General features: G+C 41.5%; 1 protein-coding gene across 1 annotated transcript; it reads left to right on the forward strand.

Moving 5' to 3' along the window:
* Positions 317 to 12,513, forward strand: LOC8066604 (ABC transporter D family member 1). Its single transcript, XM_021447032.1, has 25 exons — positions 317 to 773; positions 914 to 1,187; positions 1,680 to 1,904; positions 2,648 to 2,845; positions 2,990 to 3,444; positions 4,222 to 4,357; positions 4,434 to 4,512; positions 4,927 to 5,165; positions 5,265 to 5,569; positions 5,661 to 5,766; positions 5,856 to 6,014; positions 6,350 to 6,449; positions 6,533 to 6,641; positions 7,343 to 7,433; positions 8,380 to 8,504; positions 8,602 to 8,751; positions 8,840 to 8,912; positions 9,705 to 9,885; positions 9,983 to 10,141; positions 10,790 to 10,936; positions 11,031 to 11,237; positions 11,384 to 11,538; positions 11,633 to 11,685; positions 11,781 to 11,859; positions 11,983 to 12,513. The coding sequence occupies exons 1-25, from the start codon at positions 712 to 714 to the stop codon at positions 12,067 to 12,069; spliced, it is 3,954 nt and encodes a 1,317-aa protein (XP_021302707.1). The 5' UTR covers positions 317 to 711; the 3' UTR covers positions 12,070 to 12,513.

A 16,017-nucleotide genomic window follows, 5' to 3' on the forward strand; every position in this document is an offset into this window, starting at 1 on the left:
GAAATAACTAATTACACAGGTACCCGTAATTTGCGAGACGAATTTTTTAAATCTAGTTAGTCTATAATTGAATAATATTTGTCAAATATAAACCAAAGTGGTACTATCCATATTTTGTAAAAAGTTTTGGAAATAAACAAGCCCGGGATGATTTTGCACAAAACTTGTGTGGATTCAGCAAGATTCAGGATTCTCTCTCTACCAGTCTCTCTCTGTGCTGCGCTGTATCTGTCTGTGAGCCCCCCTTTTCTCTCTCTACAGCACTGTACTGCACACTGGTTGTCCCTTTCTCTCTCTTAAATCTCGTCATCACATCAACCGTTCCTGGAATACTCCCTCCCATTGCTTCGCGCTCGCGGCATCTACTGCTGCTCCTCTTCCTCTGCCTCCGCGTCGCCGCCGGGCGATCTCTCTGGCCGCGTCCGCTCCGCCGAGATCGATTCCACCCACCGCTCTCGCCCGCGTCCGCCCACTGTCCCCGCCGCAGCAAGATTCGCCCGGTTCCTTCAGCCCTCATCCCGGTGCGCCGCGCCGGCGCCTGCCCACTCACCTCACCGGGCCTAAAAATTCCGTCTTTTTTTTTAACGGTCTCCGGTTCGGGTGCTGCCATGCGCCGCGGCGACGGGAAGGACGCCGTGATTCCGCGCCCGCCTTCCTGCCGCCGCACGTGAGGTTGAGATCTCGGGGCGGCGATCTCGTGGCGGCGCCACCATGCCGTCTCTGCAGCTGCTGCAGCTGACGGACCGCGGCCGGGGGCTTCTCGCTTCCAGGAGGTCGGTCGTCTCGGATCACTCACTGATCAGTCTTCAAGTTCCATCCTTTCATTTTCCCTTGCCAGCCGTTCTTCCCAATTGCTCCGTACGTGCGTTTGTTTCCTCACCGTCGTCTCGTCTCTTTGTGCGCAATCAACCAGGAGGACGCTCGCCGTTGTCTCCGGCGCGGTGCTTGCCGGTGGAGCTCTGGCGTATGCCCGCTCGAGCCAGAGCCGGCGGAGGAGGCGTTCCGAGGCTAATCACGGTGGTGAAACCAGTGCATTGGCCACCAATGGGGATGGTGCCGGCGGTGGATTGGCTGCAGCAAAGCAGAAAAGGAGTGGCCTCAAATCTCTGCATTTCCTCGCTGCTATCCTACTCAAGAAGATTGGTCCCAGTGGCACGCGCTTCCTTCTCGGCTTGGTATTAACAGCGGTAGGTTCTGCTATTTTTTCCCTGAGTAATGTACTTGTTTCAGAGATTTCTACTCTTTGGGGCTTTTCGCTCTTATACAGACACGAGTGGTCCCAGTGTTGCTAGTGGCCTACTACTGCTATCATATGAAGGAGGCACTACTGACTAGTACATCTGTATTTACTCATTGTAATTTCTTAACGAGGCAAGCAGTTTAATAATCACATGCTTATGGAGAAATTAGCAAAAACAACTTTTTAGTGAAAAAAGAATAGAAAAAAAAACAATATAAGTCTAGTGCATTTCCATATGTTTCGTTTCACCGGCTGAAATTGTTGGAAGGCCTAAAAAAAATGTTTGATGATGTTTTAATAAATGATACTAGTATCTATAGAAACTTTGGGTTTTATTAACGTCATCAAACTACCTTTGGGAGTTTTTAAACAGTATTTGAAGCTGTACTATGCTAATGATCTAGAAACATTATCCTCACCGCCTTGTGCTTTTCTGCAGGTGCTACGTACAGCTGTGGGGCATAGATTAGCAAGAGTTCAAGGTTTTTTGTTTAAAGCAGCATTTCTTCGGCGCGTCCCAACATTTACACGCTTGATCATAGAAAATCTTATGTTGTGTTTCCTCCAATCCACACTGTATCAGACCTCAAAATACTTAACAGGCTCTTTAAGTTTGCGTTTCAAGAAAATTTTAACAGATATCGCCCATACTGATTACTTTGAGGTACATCTGTTGCAGTTTTGCTTTTGCCTCAATTTCATTTTGTCTTCCTTCCTACAGTTCTTAATTGCGTCGTTTCCTCACAATGATACCATGAAGAGCATTGTAAAATTAAACTCCAAGAAAAGTTATTTCCTAAGTTTGTATCTACCAGTGCACTAATTTGGTTCTTGTTCGTATTATGTTATAGATAGTGACCATTTATAAGACTGCAAGTGACAATTGCAGCAAAGGTTTACATGCGATAAAACAGTAAAGCTGTTTATATAGTAGAAAAAAATCCATAAAATACAGCAGGCAGGGGATTCTGTTTCGTCGCCTACTCTTGTGCTAGATTTATTTAAGATGAATTCCGTTTCTATGATAGTCAATTACAGTATTAGATTGGTTCTTGAACAAATGTGCATACTATTTTTTCCTAACTGGAATCAGCATGCTGATTGACATTAATTTTTTCTCCCACTATTTATAGTGTCCTCATTTTCTTTATGCTAGTTGAATTTGCCCACCACTATTTTAGTTCATGCCAGCATTAATTCCTCAGTAAGGCTGTGAAGTTTATGTTGTTTTCAGTCTTAGCAGCTACACTGTTTCCTTTTCCTACATGTCTTATTATGAGGATGCAGTTGCTTAAACTCATGCTTTCACTTTTAGCACAGTCTGGAGATTAACTTTTTTGCATTATTAATGGTTCTCCTTTTTAAGTATAAACTTAACAAGACATCCCGCACTCTTGTTTGCTACAGAATATGGTTTACTACAAGATCTCACATGTGGATCATCGGATATCAAATCCGGAGCAAAGGATTGCTAGTGATATCCCAAAGTTCTCTTCTGAACTAAGTGAACTTGTACAGGATGATCTGGCTGCAGTTGCAGAAGGGTTAATATACACCTGGCGTCTCTGTTCTTATGCTAGTCCAAAATACGTGTTCTGGATTATGGTAAAATTCTTGTTACAAAATTTCAGCAGTGGTACTTCATTTACACATATATTATGCGGTAGCCGATGATACCTCTATCGAAGCTGTTTCCTTAATGCTTTTATAATGTATCACGAGTCACGACAACAAGTTAAATGCTTTCAGGCATATGTGCTAGTTGCCGGTGGGGTAATAAGGAACTTCTCTCCTGCTTTTGGGAAGCTGAAATCTACGGAACAGCAACTAGAAGGAGACTATCGTCAACTTCATTCACGATTAAGAACACATGCTGAGAGTGTGGCATTTTATGGTGGTGAGAACAGAGAAGCATCTCATATTATGCAGCGGTTTGAGGCTCTTGTTGAGCACCTGAATCTTGTGCGTCATGAAAACTGGTGGTTTGGCATGATTCAAGATTTCTTTCTGAAGTATTTTGGTGCCACTGTGGCAGTTGTCCTTATTATAGAACCTTTCTTCTCTGGCAACCTTAGACCTGATTCATCTACCCTTGGAAGGGCTGAAATGTTGAGCAATCTTCGATATCACACAAGCGTGATCATTTCACTGTTTCAGTCTCTTGGGATCCTTTCTATCAGCACACGACGTTTAAATATCCTGAGGTACAGTTCACCTATTTTCGAAATTGCTACCCTATAGATCTGAATTGTTGAAGGTGACACTTTGCTTGAAAAGTTACTGGATTATGCTGCATGTCATCCAGTTAAGTTTGATTTTGTTTTTTGCCCTTGCAATTGGCAATGTGACACTTCTTGTTCCATTATTTCTGACAAATGCAGATGAGAATAACTTTATTTCATGGAACCATTTTAGTGCTACGATCTGTTTTTTTATGAAGAAGGAAGAATCTCACTTCTATTTTTTATTGTTTGATGGTTTAATATTGTTCCAAGAAGAAGACATATTTTGCCACTTTGTGTAGTGCTTTTACGGAGACTGGAAATCATTAACATCCTCTCCGTGATATGTTACCAACCTGCGCTTTTAGTTTTCAAATTCTGCCACTTATGACATTATCTTCTATATGATTTGACCTGTTGCAAGCTGTGTTAGGTGGCTTTTCTACATTCTAGTATACAAGAACTACAATGTCATTAAAATTTAGCACTCATGTCCATCACAGATTTATGATTGTTTTGGTAGGAACCATACTTGATTTATGTTTGCTTTGGTAGGAACCATACTGTTGGCATAGTACAGCTGGAGAATGTTGACTTACATGCAAAACACATTGTAACTTTGATTTTCTTTGGAATACTTTGGTGGAGTCCTGTGCTCCTTTTGTGCTCCGGATGCATTTTCTACTCATCTGCTTTTGAGTTTTAAACTTTGCACCATCATGATTGTGATGCGTATGGACTTTCAATGTAATTTCACAGTGGCTATGCAGACCGGATCCGTGAATTATTGGATGTTTCACGTGAGCTGTCTGGGGTTTGTGATAGATCACTGAATCACAATTCTCCTGGAAATTATGTCAGTGAAGCAAACCATATAGAATTTTCAGATGTTAAGGTAATAACATGCCGGTTGAGTCATATTCATTTTTATCTGCTATGTATTTCCTACTTCTGATGTCAAATGGTTGCAGGTAGTCACACCTGCAGGTAATGTTTTGGTTGATGATTTGACTCTCCGGGTAGAAACTGGTTCTAATCTTTTGATCACTGGTAATCTTCTATAAAGCATTTGCTATTCTGAATTTATACTTGCAACTTAACTATCATGTTGGTTTCTGTGATGAAACTTGAATGAACTTATGGGCTGATATGCAAATTTATGCAACTATGTATCTTAGCTTGATGTTCATTTCTATTTAACATGTTGCAGACCATTTGGTAATTATCTACAGCTATTTGATTGTGTGATAATGAAGTAGCAATGTTGGATATGATGTGATGGAAGTCTTTACATGTGAGGATAGTGTTAAAATGTCTTGCATGTATTCTTTGATCTTAGATTCATTTTTTATGTCTTGTTACGATCTCAAACTCTCAATATGTTTGCATCTTTGGACAAAATGTCTGTTTGAAAATCTTATGTCCCACTGTGCTAACAATTTTACGGATTTACACTCCTTCCAGGTCCCAATGGTAGCGGAAAAAGCTCCCTTTTCCGGGTCCTTGGGGGTCTATGGCCACTGGTATCTGGCTACATTGTTAAACCTGGTGTTGGTTCAGATCTAAATAAGGAGATCTTTTATGTTCCGCAAAGACCATACACAGCTGTTGGAACTCTACGTGAACAGCTAATCTATCCTCTTACGGCAGATCAGGAGATTGAACCACTTACCTATGATGGAATGGTGGACCTTCTAAAGAATGTAATGCTATTCGAGTTGTGTTTTACATTTGATATTGTGGCTTCTTGAACTACAACTTCTGAGTATATGAACCTACTGGAATTTCTAATCCTTTTGCAGGTTGACCTGGAATATTTGCTTGAACGCTATCCTCTTGATAAGGAAGTTAACTGGGGTGATGAGCTGTCCCTCGGCGAGCAGCAAAGATTGGGAATGGCCAGGTTATTTTACCATAAGCCAAAGTTTGCCATCCTTGATGAGTGCACTAGTGCCGTGACAACTGATATGGAAGAACGTTTTTGCAAAAAGGTTCGAGCTATGGGTACATCCTGCATAACAATATCTCATCGACCAGCTTTAGTTGCATTTCATGATATTGTTTTATCCTTGGACGGTGAAGGAGGTTGGAATGTCCAGCATAGAAGGTTAAAACTTATGGCCCTTGAGATAAATTGTCAAACGTTTGTTCTTCCAGAATTAATTCACTAGAAATTAGTAACACGCCTAATTTTGCAGGGATGACTCATCCTTTTCCACTGAAGAATCTGATTTTTCATCATCAGAAACTGATCGTAAATCTGACGCACTGACTGTTCAAAGGGCTTTTATGAGCAGGGCAAAGGTATATGATTCTGGTCTTCTGAATTTTCCAATTTCCATCATTATTAACAGCTTTTCTAATGCTGCTGTTTTTTGGGGTTTCCTTACCAGAGCAATGCTTCATTGGGGTCCAAGGATCATTCATACTGTACAGAGGTTATAGCAACTTCCGCTAAGGTGGAAATAGAACATGCAGCACGGCGAATTCCACATTTACGATGTCACCCAAGACCTTTGCCTCTCAGAGTAGCTGCAATGCTAAAAATACTAGTATGCTCTTGTCCTTTGTGCTTCACAATTCTTCTTTAGATTTGTGTTTCCCAATGATTCATATTCATCCTTCACTTTAGAATTCAGATAACTTTGCTTGTTGGTAACAAGTTGCTCTCTGTTTGAACAAAAGCTATATGTATATATGCTATAATAATTAATAACCTTTCAAGTATACTAATCAATTAATGTACTACAAACTATTAGAAAAAAGAAGGTTGCGCACATAGATTTGATGAAGTGCCCTAAACTATCTCTAGGAACTTTGTCCCCTCTCCCCTGTGCTGATAACAATTTGAAATTCTTATTCTGTTCTCATTTACTTTGCTCCCCAGGTTCCTAGACTATTTGATAAACAAGGCGGGCAGTTGCTTGCTGTTGCTGTTCTTGTTTTCTCTCGTACATGGATCTCTGATCGTATTGCTTCATTGAATGGTTCTTCTTTTAACCCTTTGATATCTTCCATTGTTAGAAAAGCTGCAAGTATAATTCTCATATGATACTTCAAATCTTACCAGGGACAACTGTGAAGTTTGTCTTGGAACAGGACAAAGCTGCCTTTATTCGCTTGATTGGTGTCAGTATTCTACAAAGTGGTGCAAATTCTTTTGTGGCACCATCTCTGAGGTAATTATGGTTAACTCTATTTTAAGAGATTTTTGCTGGGTAATTGTTACACATGGAGGCCACAGGGCTTGTTGCTGCAGCATTAGTGCATGTGGGGCATCGGCCATTTCGCAGCAAGTACCAAGAGACATAGCTTGAAATGCAGCAAGATGGCAGCACCTCCCATAGGAATAGATAAGGGTAGGAAGTTGCATTATTTGCCCTGTATTGGGTTTTGTTGTTAATTGCATGCACATCACCTTGGTTGATTAGTGCAATGCATATCAGGTGGTTAGTTACATAGTTTCCATCTAACTGGGAGTCCTATGCCTGCATATCAAAGAAAATCTCTAGTCCCTCTTTCTGCAACCAGCCTCAGAATGTTGACTGATGGCATGGAGAGCCCCCCCAGTCAGGTGGCCAAGTGAGCACCCTAACTTTGGTACTTGGACCCATACCCAATTGTTCACATAACAGTGAGTAGTAAATAATGATCGTAGATTTAAAACGAAGCACATGTAGCGTTCTAGTCAGTGACTTGTAATAATTCATCACAAGTTTCAGTAAAGAAACTATACGATCAAAGTTTTCTTTAGTGGGGAGTACTTAATGTAGGCTTTGAAATACATTTTTGGGGGCATGCAAGTTTAAGCTTGGCAGGATTTAAGGTCACTTCTGTACATGTTTAATTTCCTGGTCTCAAATAATATGTATCTGTGCAGGACCCTTACTGCAAAACTTGCCCTTGGATGGCGAATTCGCATGACCAATCATTTGCTTCGATATTATTTGAAAAGAAATGCATTCTACAAGGTATATCTCAAGTAAAAAAATGCAAACACATTATTGCTTTATTTTCCTTTTTTTGGTTAACCTGCCATACATTATTGCTTCTCTATATACTAGTTATGGTACCAAAAGACTCGGTGGTGTGGCTTACAGAGCCAGCAGTTTGAAATTTGAATCATGGTTTTTCAATGGCAAGGTAGCCAACTGCTTGAGATTTCTACTGAAATGTACCAAATATTGAAAAGTACTCCACATTAAAGATAACTAAAGTGCTCCTTTTGGCTAAACAATAAGAAATACTCCAAATTTGGAAACTGTACCTTCTCAAAATGCTTTAGAAGTTGTAATATGAATGCTCCACTCTGCATTATGGGATAAGATGCTTGTGGCTCCAGCACTCCAGCAGGCACATCAACGTTGTGATGGCCCATGCTGGAAAAAGTAGGGTGTAGGTACCGGGAGTTAAAAAGATGGCAGGGAAATATGTCTGATAGTTTGAACTGGGACTTGGCCCCATTTCCTGATTCCAATGCATTTATTTGTTCCTACTATGTAAAAATGAAGAAGAAACTGGGAGATGGCCTAACCATCAAGCTGTCTTATGGTGGCATTAGTATTTAGCTAGTTGCCAAAGGTGACAACTGCGTTAGGGTTGGGATGGACAGGAAAAAAGAAGTAGCAAGCCTTGAGAAAGTTGCATGACGCTTCTAGGAGCAAAGATAACCTTTCTGTTGTTGGCCTCTAATATTCAATGTACATTATGCAACCAGTACACGAGTATATTCTTTAAATTACATCGCTTTATTGTAGTCGGGACTGAGTTTTGGTCAAATGATATTTTGGTGTTTTTCCTAAATGTGTCCATGCCTAGTATTATCTTGTGCTGGGGTTCTGGTGTGAGAATCATATCTCACAACGGTAATACTGTGGGTAACTGAAGCTAATAAGTTATAATGGTGTATGATTTCAGGTATTCAACATGTCAGGTAAAAGTATTGATGCAGACCAAAGATTAACACTTGATGTAGACAAGTTGACCACTGACCTTGCCGGCCTAGTTACTGGAATGGTAAAACCGCTAGTTGACATTCTTTGGTGAGTTATCCTTGTACCTACTGCTAATCATGAACTTGGTTCATGTTTCGGTTAGAAGCCTAGAATTCATTGTGCTAATTGCAGCTGAATTCACCAGGTTTACATGGAGAATGAAGCTATTATCTGGACGAAGAGGAGTTGCTATACTGTATGCTTACATGTTACTGGGTTTGGGCTTTCTGAGAGCTATATCCCCTGACTTCGGTCATCTCTCAGGCCAAGAACAAGAACTTGAAGGAACATTCAGGTAAAATACTGCATATGTTGTTGTGTCTTAGTAGAGCTTTTCATGCCATTTAAAGATTCTAGATGTTAATCTGGTGAACTTTGGTAAGGTTCATGCACTCGAGACTGCGGACACATGCTGAATCAATTGCTTTCTTTGGTGGTGGTTCAAGAGAAAAGGCGGTGAGTTCCATCATGCTAAATGGATAATGCCCAAGTTCATACAATGAAAATTGTTTAGGGAAAAGTCCAAATTACTCCCCTCAAGTTTGGCCTATGTCCAGTTAACCCTCTAAACCAATGTTTGGTTCGATTTGCTCCCAACTATTTAAGTTGGTCCAGTTTACCCCCTAACAAGATTTTTTTTCCTCTGCGTACTAGTTGAGCCTGATTTGCGAGATGAGACATGACATCATAATTTATATATTGAAAAAATATATCATATTTTTTCATCGTTATTTTGATAGGTTAGGACATTTAATTATAAATTAACACTAGAGATACAAAATTGTAAGAAACATAATGATGAAAAATTCGTAAGAATTTTTTTAACATAAAATACGATGACGATTAACGTCTCACAAAAATTGACATTGTGGAGAAACAAAAAAGATAAATCTTGTTAAAGGGTAAACTGGACAAACTGAAATAGCTGAGGAGTAATGCTGGGGGCGCATAGATAGGATGGTATAATGTGGACCATGACAAGGCTCTTTCCTCTCCCATGCATAACAGCAATTCAATTCCATTTTCTGATGCATCTCTATGGTACTTGCAGAGATCATTTAGTGTTTTAAAAACTGTTATTGTGTTTCCTAAGTTTTCCATTGTATTTGCAGTTCAATGCACATGTTATGTTCACAGTTTCCATGTTGAGCCCCGCCCCCCCCCCCCCCCCCTGGATAGCTTCTGGTAATATTGTTAAATGAGATGACCTTAACTTTTCTGCTTGTTATCTATTCTTCTCGCTTTCAGATGGTTGAGGCTAAATTCGTCAAGTTAATTAACCACTCAAAGATTCTTTTGAGGAAACAGTGGCTTTATGGTATTGTTGATGATTTTGTAACAAAGCAACTTCCGCACAATGTAACGTGGGGTCTGAGTCTGTTGTATGCTTTGGAGCACAAGGGAGACAGAGCTTTAACATCAACTCAAGGTTACAAATCTTCAAAACTCTACTGTTTTTCCAAACTATATTATTTTTCATCTTATAAACATCCTGAAATGCATTTTTCCTTTGCTTCATGCAACAGGAGAGTTGGCACATGCCCTGCGGTTCTTGGCTTCAGTGGTCTCACAGAGCTTCATAGCCTTCGGTGACATTCTTGAGTTACATAAGAAGTTCCTTGAACTTTCTGGTGGGATTAACCGGATCTTTGAGCTTGAGGAGTTTACACGCTTCGCACAAAGAAGTAAGTTCAGTTCGCTAGGACTTAATAGACAATAGCAATCATGTTAAATTCTCTAATTTCAATATTTTTCGGTAATGATTATATAGTTGGTTTGTCATGTGTGCATATTAGTCTAACACTAAACATAATATATTAGGGTAGTAAGTATTCCTGTTGTCGCTGACATGTCAGGTTGCGCAATGTTTGCTCTAAAAACTCTACTGGCATTTTTGTACAGAATGTCTGTTATGGTTGAGCTTGTCACTTCCTAGGAGTTTTCTACATGTTCACTATAAGAAAATATTCTTATATCAGTTTTTTTACCTTTTCATCATGCCAAGTTTAATAGTAATGCTGCATAGCAATGGGCTGAAAACTGTGTAGTGTTCTTAAGGTTTTGTCAGCTGTTGTGGGTTTGTTTCAATGCCAGGAACTGGCAAAAAAGTTATTATTGTATTTCAACCACCCTGAGAAAGCTAAACATGATATGGCCATTAGTTAAGTTTTTTTGCAACCTCTTTCTTACTTCCTAGATGAGGTAATGGTTGCCTTATATGGGCTTTCTTCCCCTTTCTCTCTTTAATATAAAGATACGCAACTCTCTTGCATGTTTGAGAAAAAAAAAGTTTTTTTATTCTGAACTTGCTTCTGAAATCAATGATCCTCCAGATACTGCGGTGTCTCCCAATGCCATCAGTGCAGCCTCAGAAGAAATTATTTCATTTCATGAAGTGGACATTGTAACACCATCACAGAAGCTATTGGCTAGAAAACTCTCGTGCAATGTTGTACAAGGGAAAAGCCTTCTTCTGACCGGTATTCAGTCTTTGTGCAGGCAACTTTTTTAAAAAAAATCTGCTGCTCAGCAGTGACCTTATATTTTCATGATTCATTCTTTGTTTTGCTGAAGGTCCCAATGGTAGTGGAAAGAGTTCTATTTTTAGAGTGCTCAGGGATCTGTGGCCCACCTTCTCTGGCAGAGTTACCAAGCCCTCAGAAGGGATGTTTCATGTTCCTCAGCGGCCATATACCAGCCTTGGTACTCTGCGGGATCAGATCATATACCCTCTCTCAAGGGAGGAAGCGAAGATAAAAGTTCTTTCATTACATAGATCTGGTAGGCCCACCTCTTGAAATTGCTCTGTTAAATTAGTAAGAACCTTGTATTATGATTAGCTAGGAGCATGCCAGTTGATTGGAAGTAATAAGTTATATTGTTGCTTGTCCTAATGTCCTGGTAACGGGAAAACTGTGGTAATATAGGTAACAATTCTAGTGCCTCTGTCCTGCTGGATGATCACCTGAAGACAATTCTAGAGAATGTCCGGCTGCTGTATCTCCTAGAAAGAGAAGGGTGGGATTCTACACCAAACTGGGAAGATGTTCTGTCGTTAGGAGAACAACAGAGGCTTGGGATGGTCAGTGTTAACTGGCAGACCACCTTTATTTGTCCCTTTTTTTTTCATTTTGTCCGCTATTGAGTTAATTGAATGTCACTGTTCTTTTTGTTAGGCTCGTTTGTTTTTCCATCATCCTAAGTTTGGTATCCTCGACGAGTGCACCAAGTATGTGTTCTGTCACAATGCTCTTTTGATTTTTGTATTTTCTTTTCTCTATGCTGATCAATTACTGTGGGTCCTAAATCCGTGCTTGGTTGCAGTGCTACGAGTGTTGATGTTGAAGAGCATCTGTACAGGCTTGCAACTAGCATGGGCATAACTGTGATCACTTCCTCACAAGTAAGCATTTGGACAACCCCTGTGATAAAATTTCCGATGGTGGTGAACCGTCAAAAGCCAAAGAAGATGCTGATTTTTTTTTTCACTACTTGTTTTGCGAAATGAATGGATCCATTATTACAGAGGCCTGCTTTGATACCCTTCCATGCCTTGGAGCTGAAGCTTATTGACGGCGAAGGGAACTGGGAGCTATGTGCGATCCAGCAGTGAATGATGGTACCCATTAGGAGTTGATGCCATCAAATGCACTGTCAGCTGCATGTACAAAAGCAAGCGGCTAGCCCCATTGCCATTGTGTATAGACAATGTAGACGGTGGCAGCATTGCTATGTTGGAAGGTGTTGTATTCTTGTCAGAATCTGCCTCACGTTGAGGAGCAGCAAAGCCGTGTTAGTGAAATGAAGTGAGAGGGCACGTGATTGTGAGCCATGGTTTGTGGTGGGGGTTCGTTCGCCTCGAGGTGTTTTGGACTTGAGTTGCTACATAGTAGCTGGATAGTAGAGCAGATGGGTTGTGAGTTAGAAGCTGTGTATCTATTGACTCATTGCCTTATATTGATTCTGTTTAGTAGATGTATATGACAGACATGGTAATAAATAAATATAATGTGGAATTGTGGCTGTTGCTGCGGTGCAGCCATCAGAAATTGAATCAGGTTGATTGGGAAATTGTTCAACGGTAAGCTGCATGCAGCGTAGAGGCTGTGTATGTCTAGAAAACAACCGCCTGCATATAAATAACAACTGAAAATAAATTGTAGTGTTATTTGAGCTCTTATTAGTTTCGTTAGAGAAAAGAAATAACTTTCTGCTACTATTATGCTTTTTGTGATCAATGAAAATGTGCATTGCTCAAGCAATGGACAGGGTGAAGGTTGTGGGGCACCAAAACCAAATGTGCGCTGCTATAGTTCGTATGGCATTAAGCGCACCTAATAAAATGAGGCAGCTGCAGAGAACCTTAATGCGAAGCCATCCTTTTTATTTGGGTCGTAAATTATTTTTCCCTTTTTCTGAACCCAAAACTTGATAGGATGACATAGAAGTGGGTTGGAAATGTGCACAAAAAAAAGAAGAAAAATTAAGGATGATGACATAAAAGTAGCATTGAAAAGAGGGATGGAAATGTGAAAAAAATAGAAAAAAAATAAGGATGGAAATGTGGACAAAAAATTAATAATAAAATGACATCAAGAGGGAAGGATCCGAGGCGGTTAGGATCCCCCTAGCACCACCCGAAGCAACAAAAGCAAAGAATTTGCAAATTTTGAAGGAAGCTTCTAGCTTTGAAAAAAAATGTTTTGAAGTTTGGTTTCTCTGCGAACACAAGGTTGATACGTGCCCTTGTAGTTCGTTTTGTGATGAGTGATTGTCAAAGTGTCCATGATCTAGGTTGAGTTGGTGACTAACCATTGGCGTGAGTTGGAGCGTGCAACATGTCTCTTGGTTTGTGTTGTTCAGGTGTGAAGCTCGGAGGCGATGGTTGACGGCGAGCAGAAGATCAAGTAGGGACATGCCATGCCGATGGATAGAGAGTGGTGAAGGACAGACATGAGGCTTGGACCGAGGGACTAGGAGTCCGAGTGACCAGCCGCGGTGCTAACAGCTGTGGCATTGAGAAGTGCAAGTGTACATGCGAGTAACCGTGTTGACTGAGTCAAGACAACGGGTGTGCAAATCGAGCGAGGGTCAGAAGGACTTGGCAGCCAACAGGTCGAGAATGACGTGACATGCATCGAGTGGCGGGGGATGCGTATGGAGTACGCTACTCACAGACGGTTTGGTGGTTTGGACCTCAAAATCATTGGGGGTGGGTGTCGTGGGTTTGGGCCTCAAAACCTAAGCGAAGGTTCTGATGAGGAATGGACGGCAAGTGGCAGCATCGAAGAGTTCGTGTTGAGGCGAAGCTATCTCATGAAGCGCGCAATGGCCATTTCAAAGGTCCTAATATGCCTAGAGGGAGGTGAATAGCCTATTTAAAAATTCTACAAACTCACTAGAGCAAGAGGTTAGTAAACAACAAAGCGAAGCCTTTTGCTCTAGCTCTAATGGGGTGTTTGCAAGCCACCTATCCAACAATTCTAGTTGATATGATCACTAGAGACACAAGAGCTATGTCACTAAAAGCTACACTAGTAACTATGCTACACAAGACAAAGTAAGCAACTAAACTAATTACACTACTTTACGGTAAGTAAATGGAGGGGATGAGTTATTTCTACCGCCGTGTAGGGGATGAACCAATCACCAATATATAAACAATCAAGCACCGGGAGAATGCCAATCAAACATAATTGATACACCGACTTTTCTCCCGAGGTTCACGTGCTTGCCGGCACGCTACGTCCCCGTTGTGTCGACCAACATTCGTGATCCAGCGGTTAATTGGGATTCCACACCCAAGCTCACCATGAGCACCGCAAGGACCTACCACAAGTGAGGTAGCTCAATGACACGTGTAATCCACTAATGGTTGCCTTTGGCTCTCCATCGGGTAGGCACAAAACCTCTCACAATCACCGGGAGATGGCCACGAATTATCACCAACTCGTGCCAATGCTCCTCTGCTGCTCCAAGCCGTCTAGGTGGCGACAACCACCAAGAGTAACAAGAAAATCACAGCCAAATCAATCCCCAAGTGCCACTAGATGCAATCACTCAAGCAAATACACTTGAAATCACTCCCAATCTCACAAAGATGGTTAGTCTACGAAGGATATAAGTGGGAGGTGTTTGCTTAGGCTCACAAGGATATCAAGTATGCTAGAATGCCAAGAGAGTGAGCCCCAAGCCAGCCAACAACTATTTATAAGCCCCTCAAACAAGTAGAGTCGTTGGCTCTTTCACTGGGCAGAACATGGGGTCACCAGACGCACAGCAGGTGACCACCGGACGCTTGACCCCTGCGTCCGTGCTTAGAACACAGCCACGTGTCCACTGTCTGAATCACGCGCGTCGATCTCTAACGGTCATATTCAAAACACCAGACGCGTCCGATACACACCGGACACGTACGCAAAGAGGTTGTCAAACGCGCGGGGTCACTGGACGCAACCACCGGACTCTCTCCTGAGCGTCCGGTGCTCTTAGTTAGAAACACTTGCAACTTTCTTGCTGACGTCAACCTTCACCGGACGCGTGAACAATGTCTGGCCCTCGTTCGGTGCTGAGCGTCCGATGCTCGCTGCTAACTTCGCCAGAGACTGACAACACACTAGACGCATAGGCTCAGCGTCTAGTGCCTGCGGTCAGAGCGTCCAGTGAGTGTTTTTCAGTGAGAAACACTCCAGAGACTTCTCTAAATGTTCCATCAGCGTAATAGAAAATATGCATTTCATTTTCTCAAAAGCGTCGAATCCACCTCGCAAGCTCGGCGGGAGGGAGAGAGGAACCCAAACTCCTCTCTACCCTTTACACTCCACCTCCTTCTTGAAGTGTGCCAACACCACCATGTGTGTACCAACAAGTGCAAGTGTGTTAGCATTTTCACAATCATTTTCTTCGAAGGAGTTAAGTTAGCTCACTAGGTTCTAAATGAATGCACAAGAACAATGACACCTAGTGGCACTCGATAACCGTGTAGCCAAAGAATTTCCCTCTTTATAGTATGACTATCTATCCTAAATATGATCACACCCTCTATGGTGTCTTGATCACCAAAGCCAAAACCCTAAGCAATATCTTTGCTTTGATCTCTAAAGGGTTTTGTTTTTCTCTTTCTTATTTTCCAAGTTGAGCACTTGATCATCCTGTGGTCATCACCATCATCACCATGACCATCAGTTGCTCCATCACTTGGCATGTACCAACCTCATTAAGTGTACGCACACTTAGTACTAGGGTTTCATCAATTATCCAAAACCAAACTAGGGCTTTCACCATTGGATGGAGATTACCTAGGTTAGACCATAACGCCCTCAGGTTATGTGGTTCAACTCAAAATATCTTAGTGCACTTTGGGGATGTGTAATAGCTTATAAATAAGGATGAGTGTGCCCCATCAACCTCACCTCTTCCACTTCTTTCATTTCGTCATTCCTTAGGTTTCCCTCTTCCCTTAGAGTTCTAGTGAGAGAGAGGTTTAAGCACTCACAGCGAGAATAGTGACCCTAACCACATTGTGTCCTTTAGGATTCAGTTTGTGAAGATCGTGTTGTGT

This window comes from Sorghum bicolor, chromosome 9 (assembly GCF_000003195.3).
Source record: "Sorghum bicolor cultivar BTx623 chromosome 9, Sorghum_bicolor_NCBIv3, whole genome shotgun sequence".
Taxonomy (NCBI): domain Eukaryota; kingdom Viridiplantae; phylum Streptophyta; class Magnoliopsida; order Poales; family Poaceae; genus Sorghum; species Sorghum bicolor.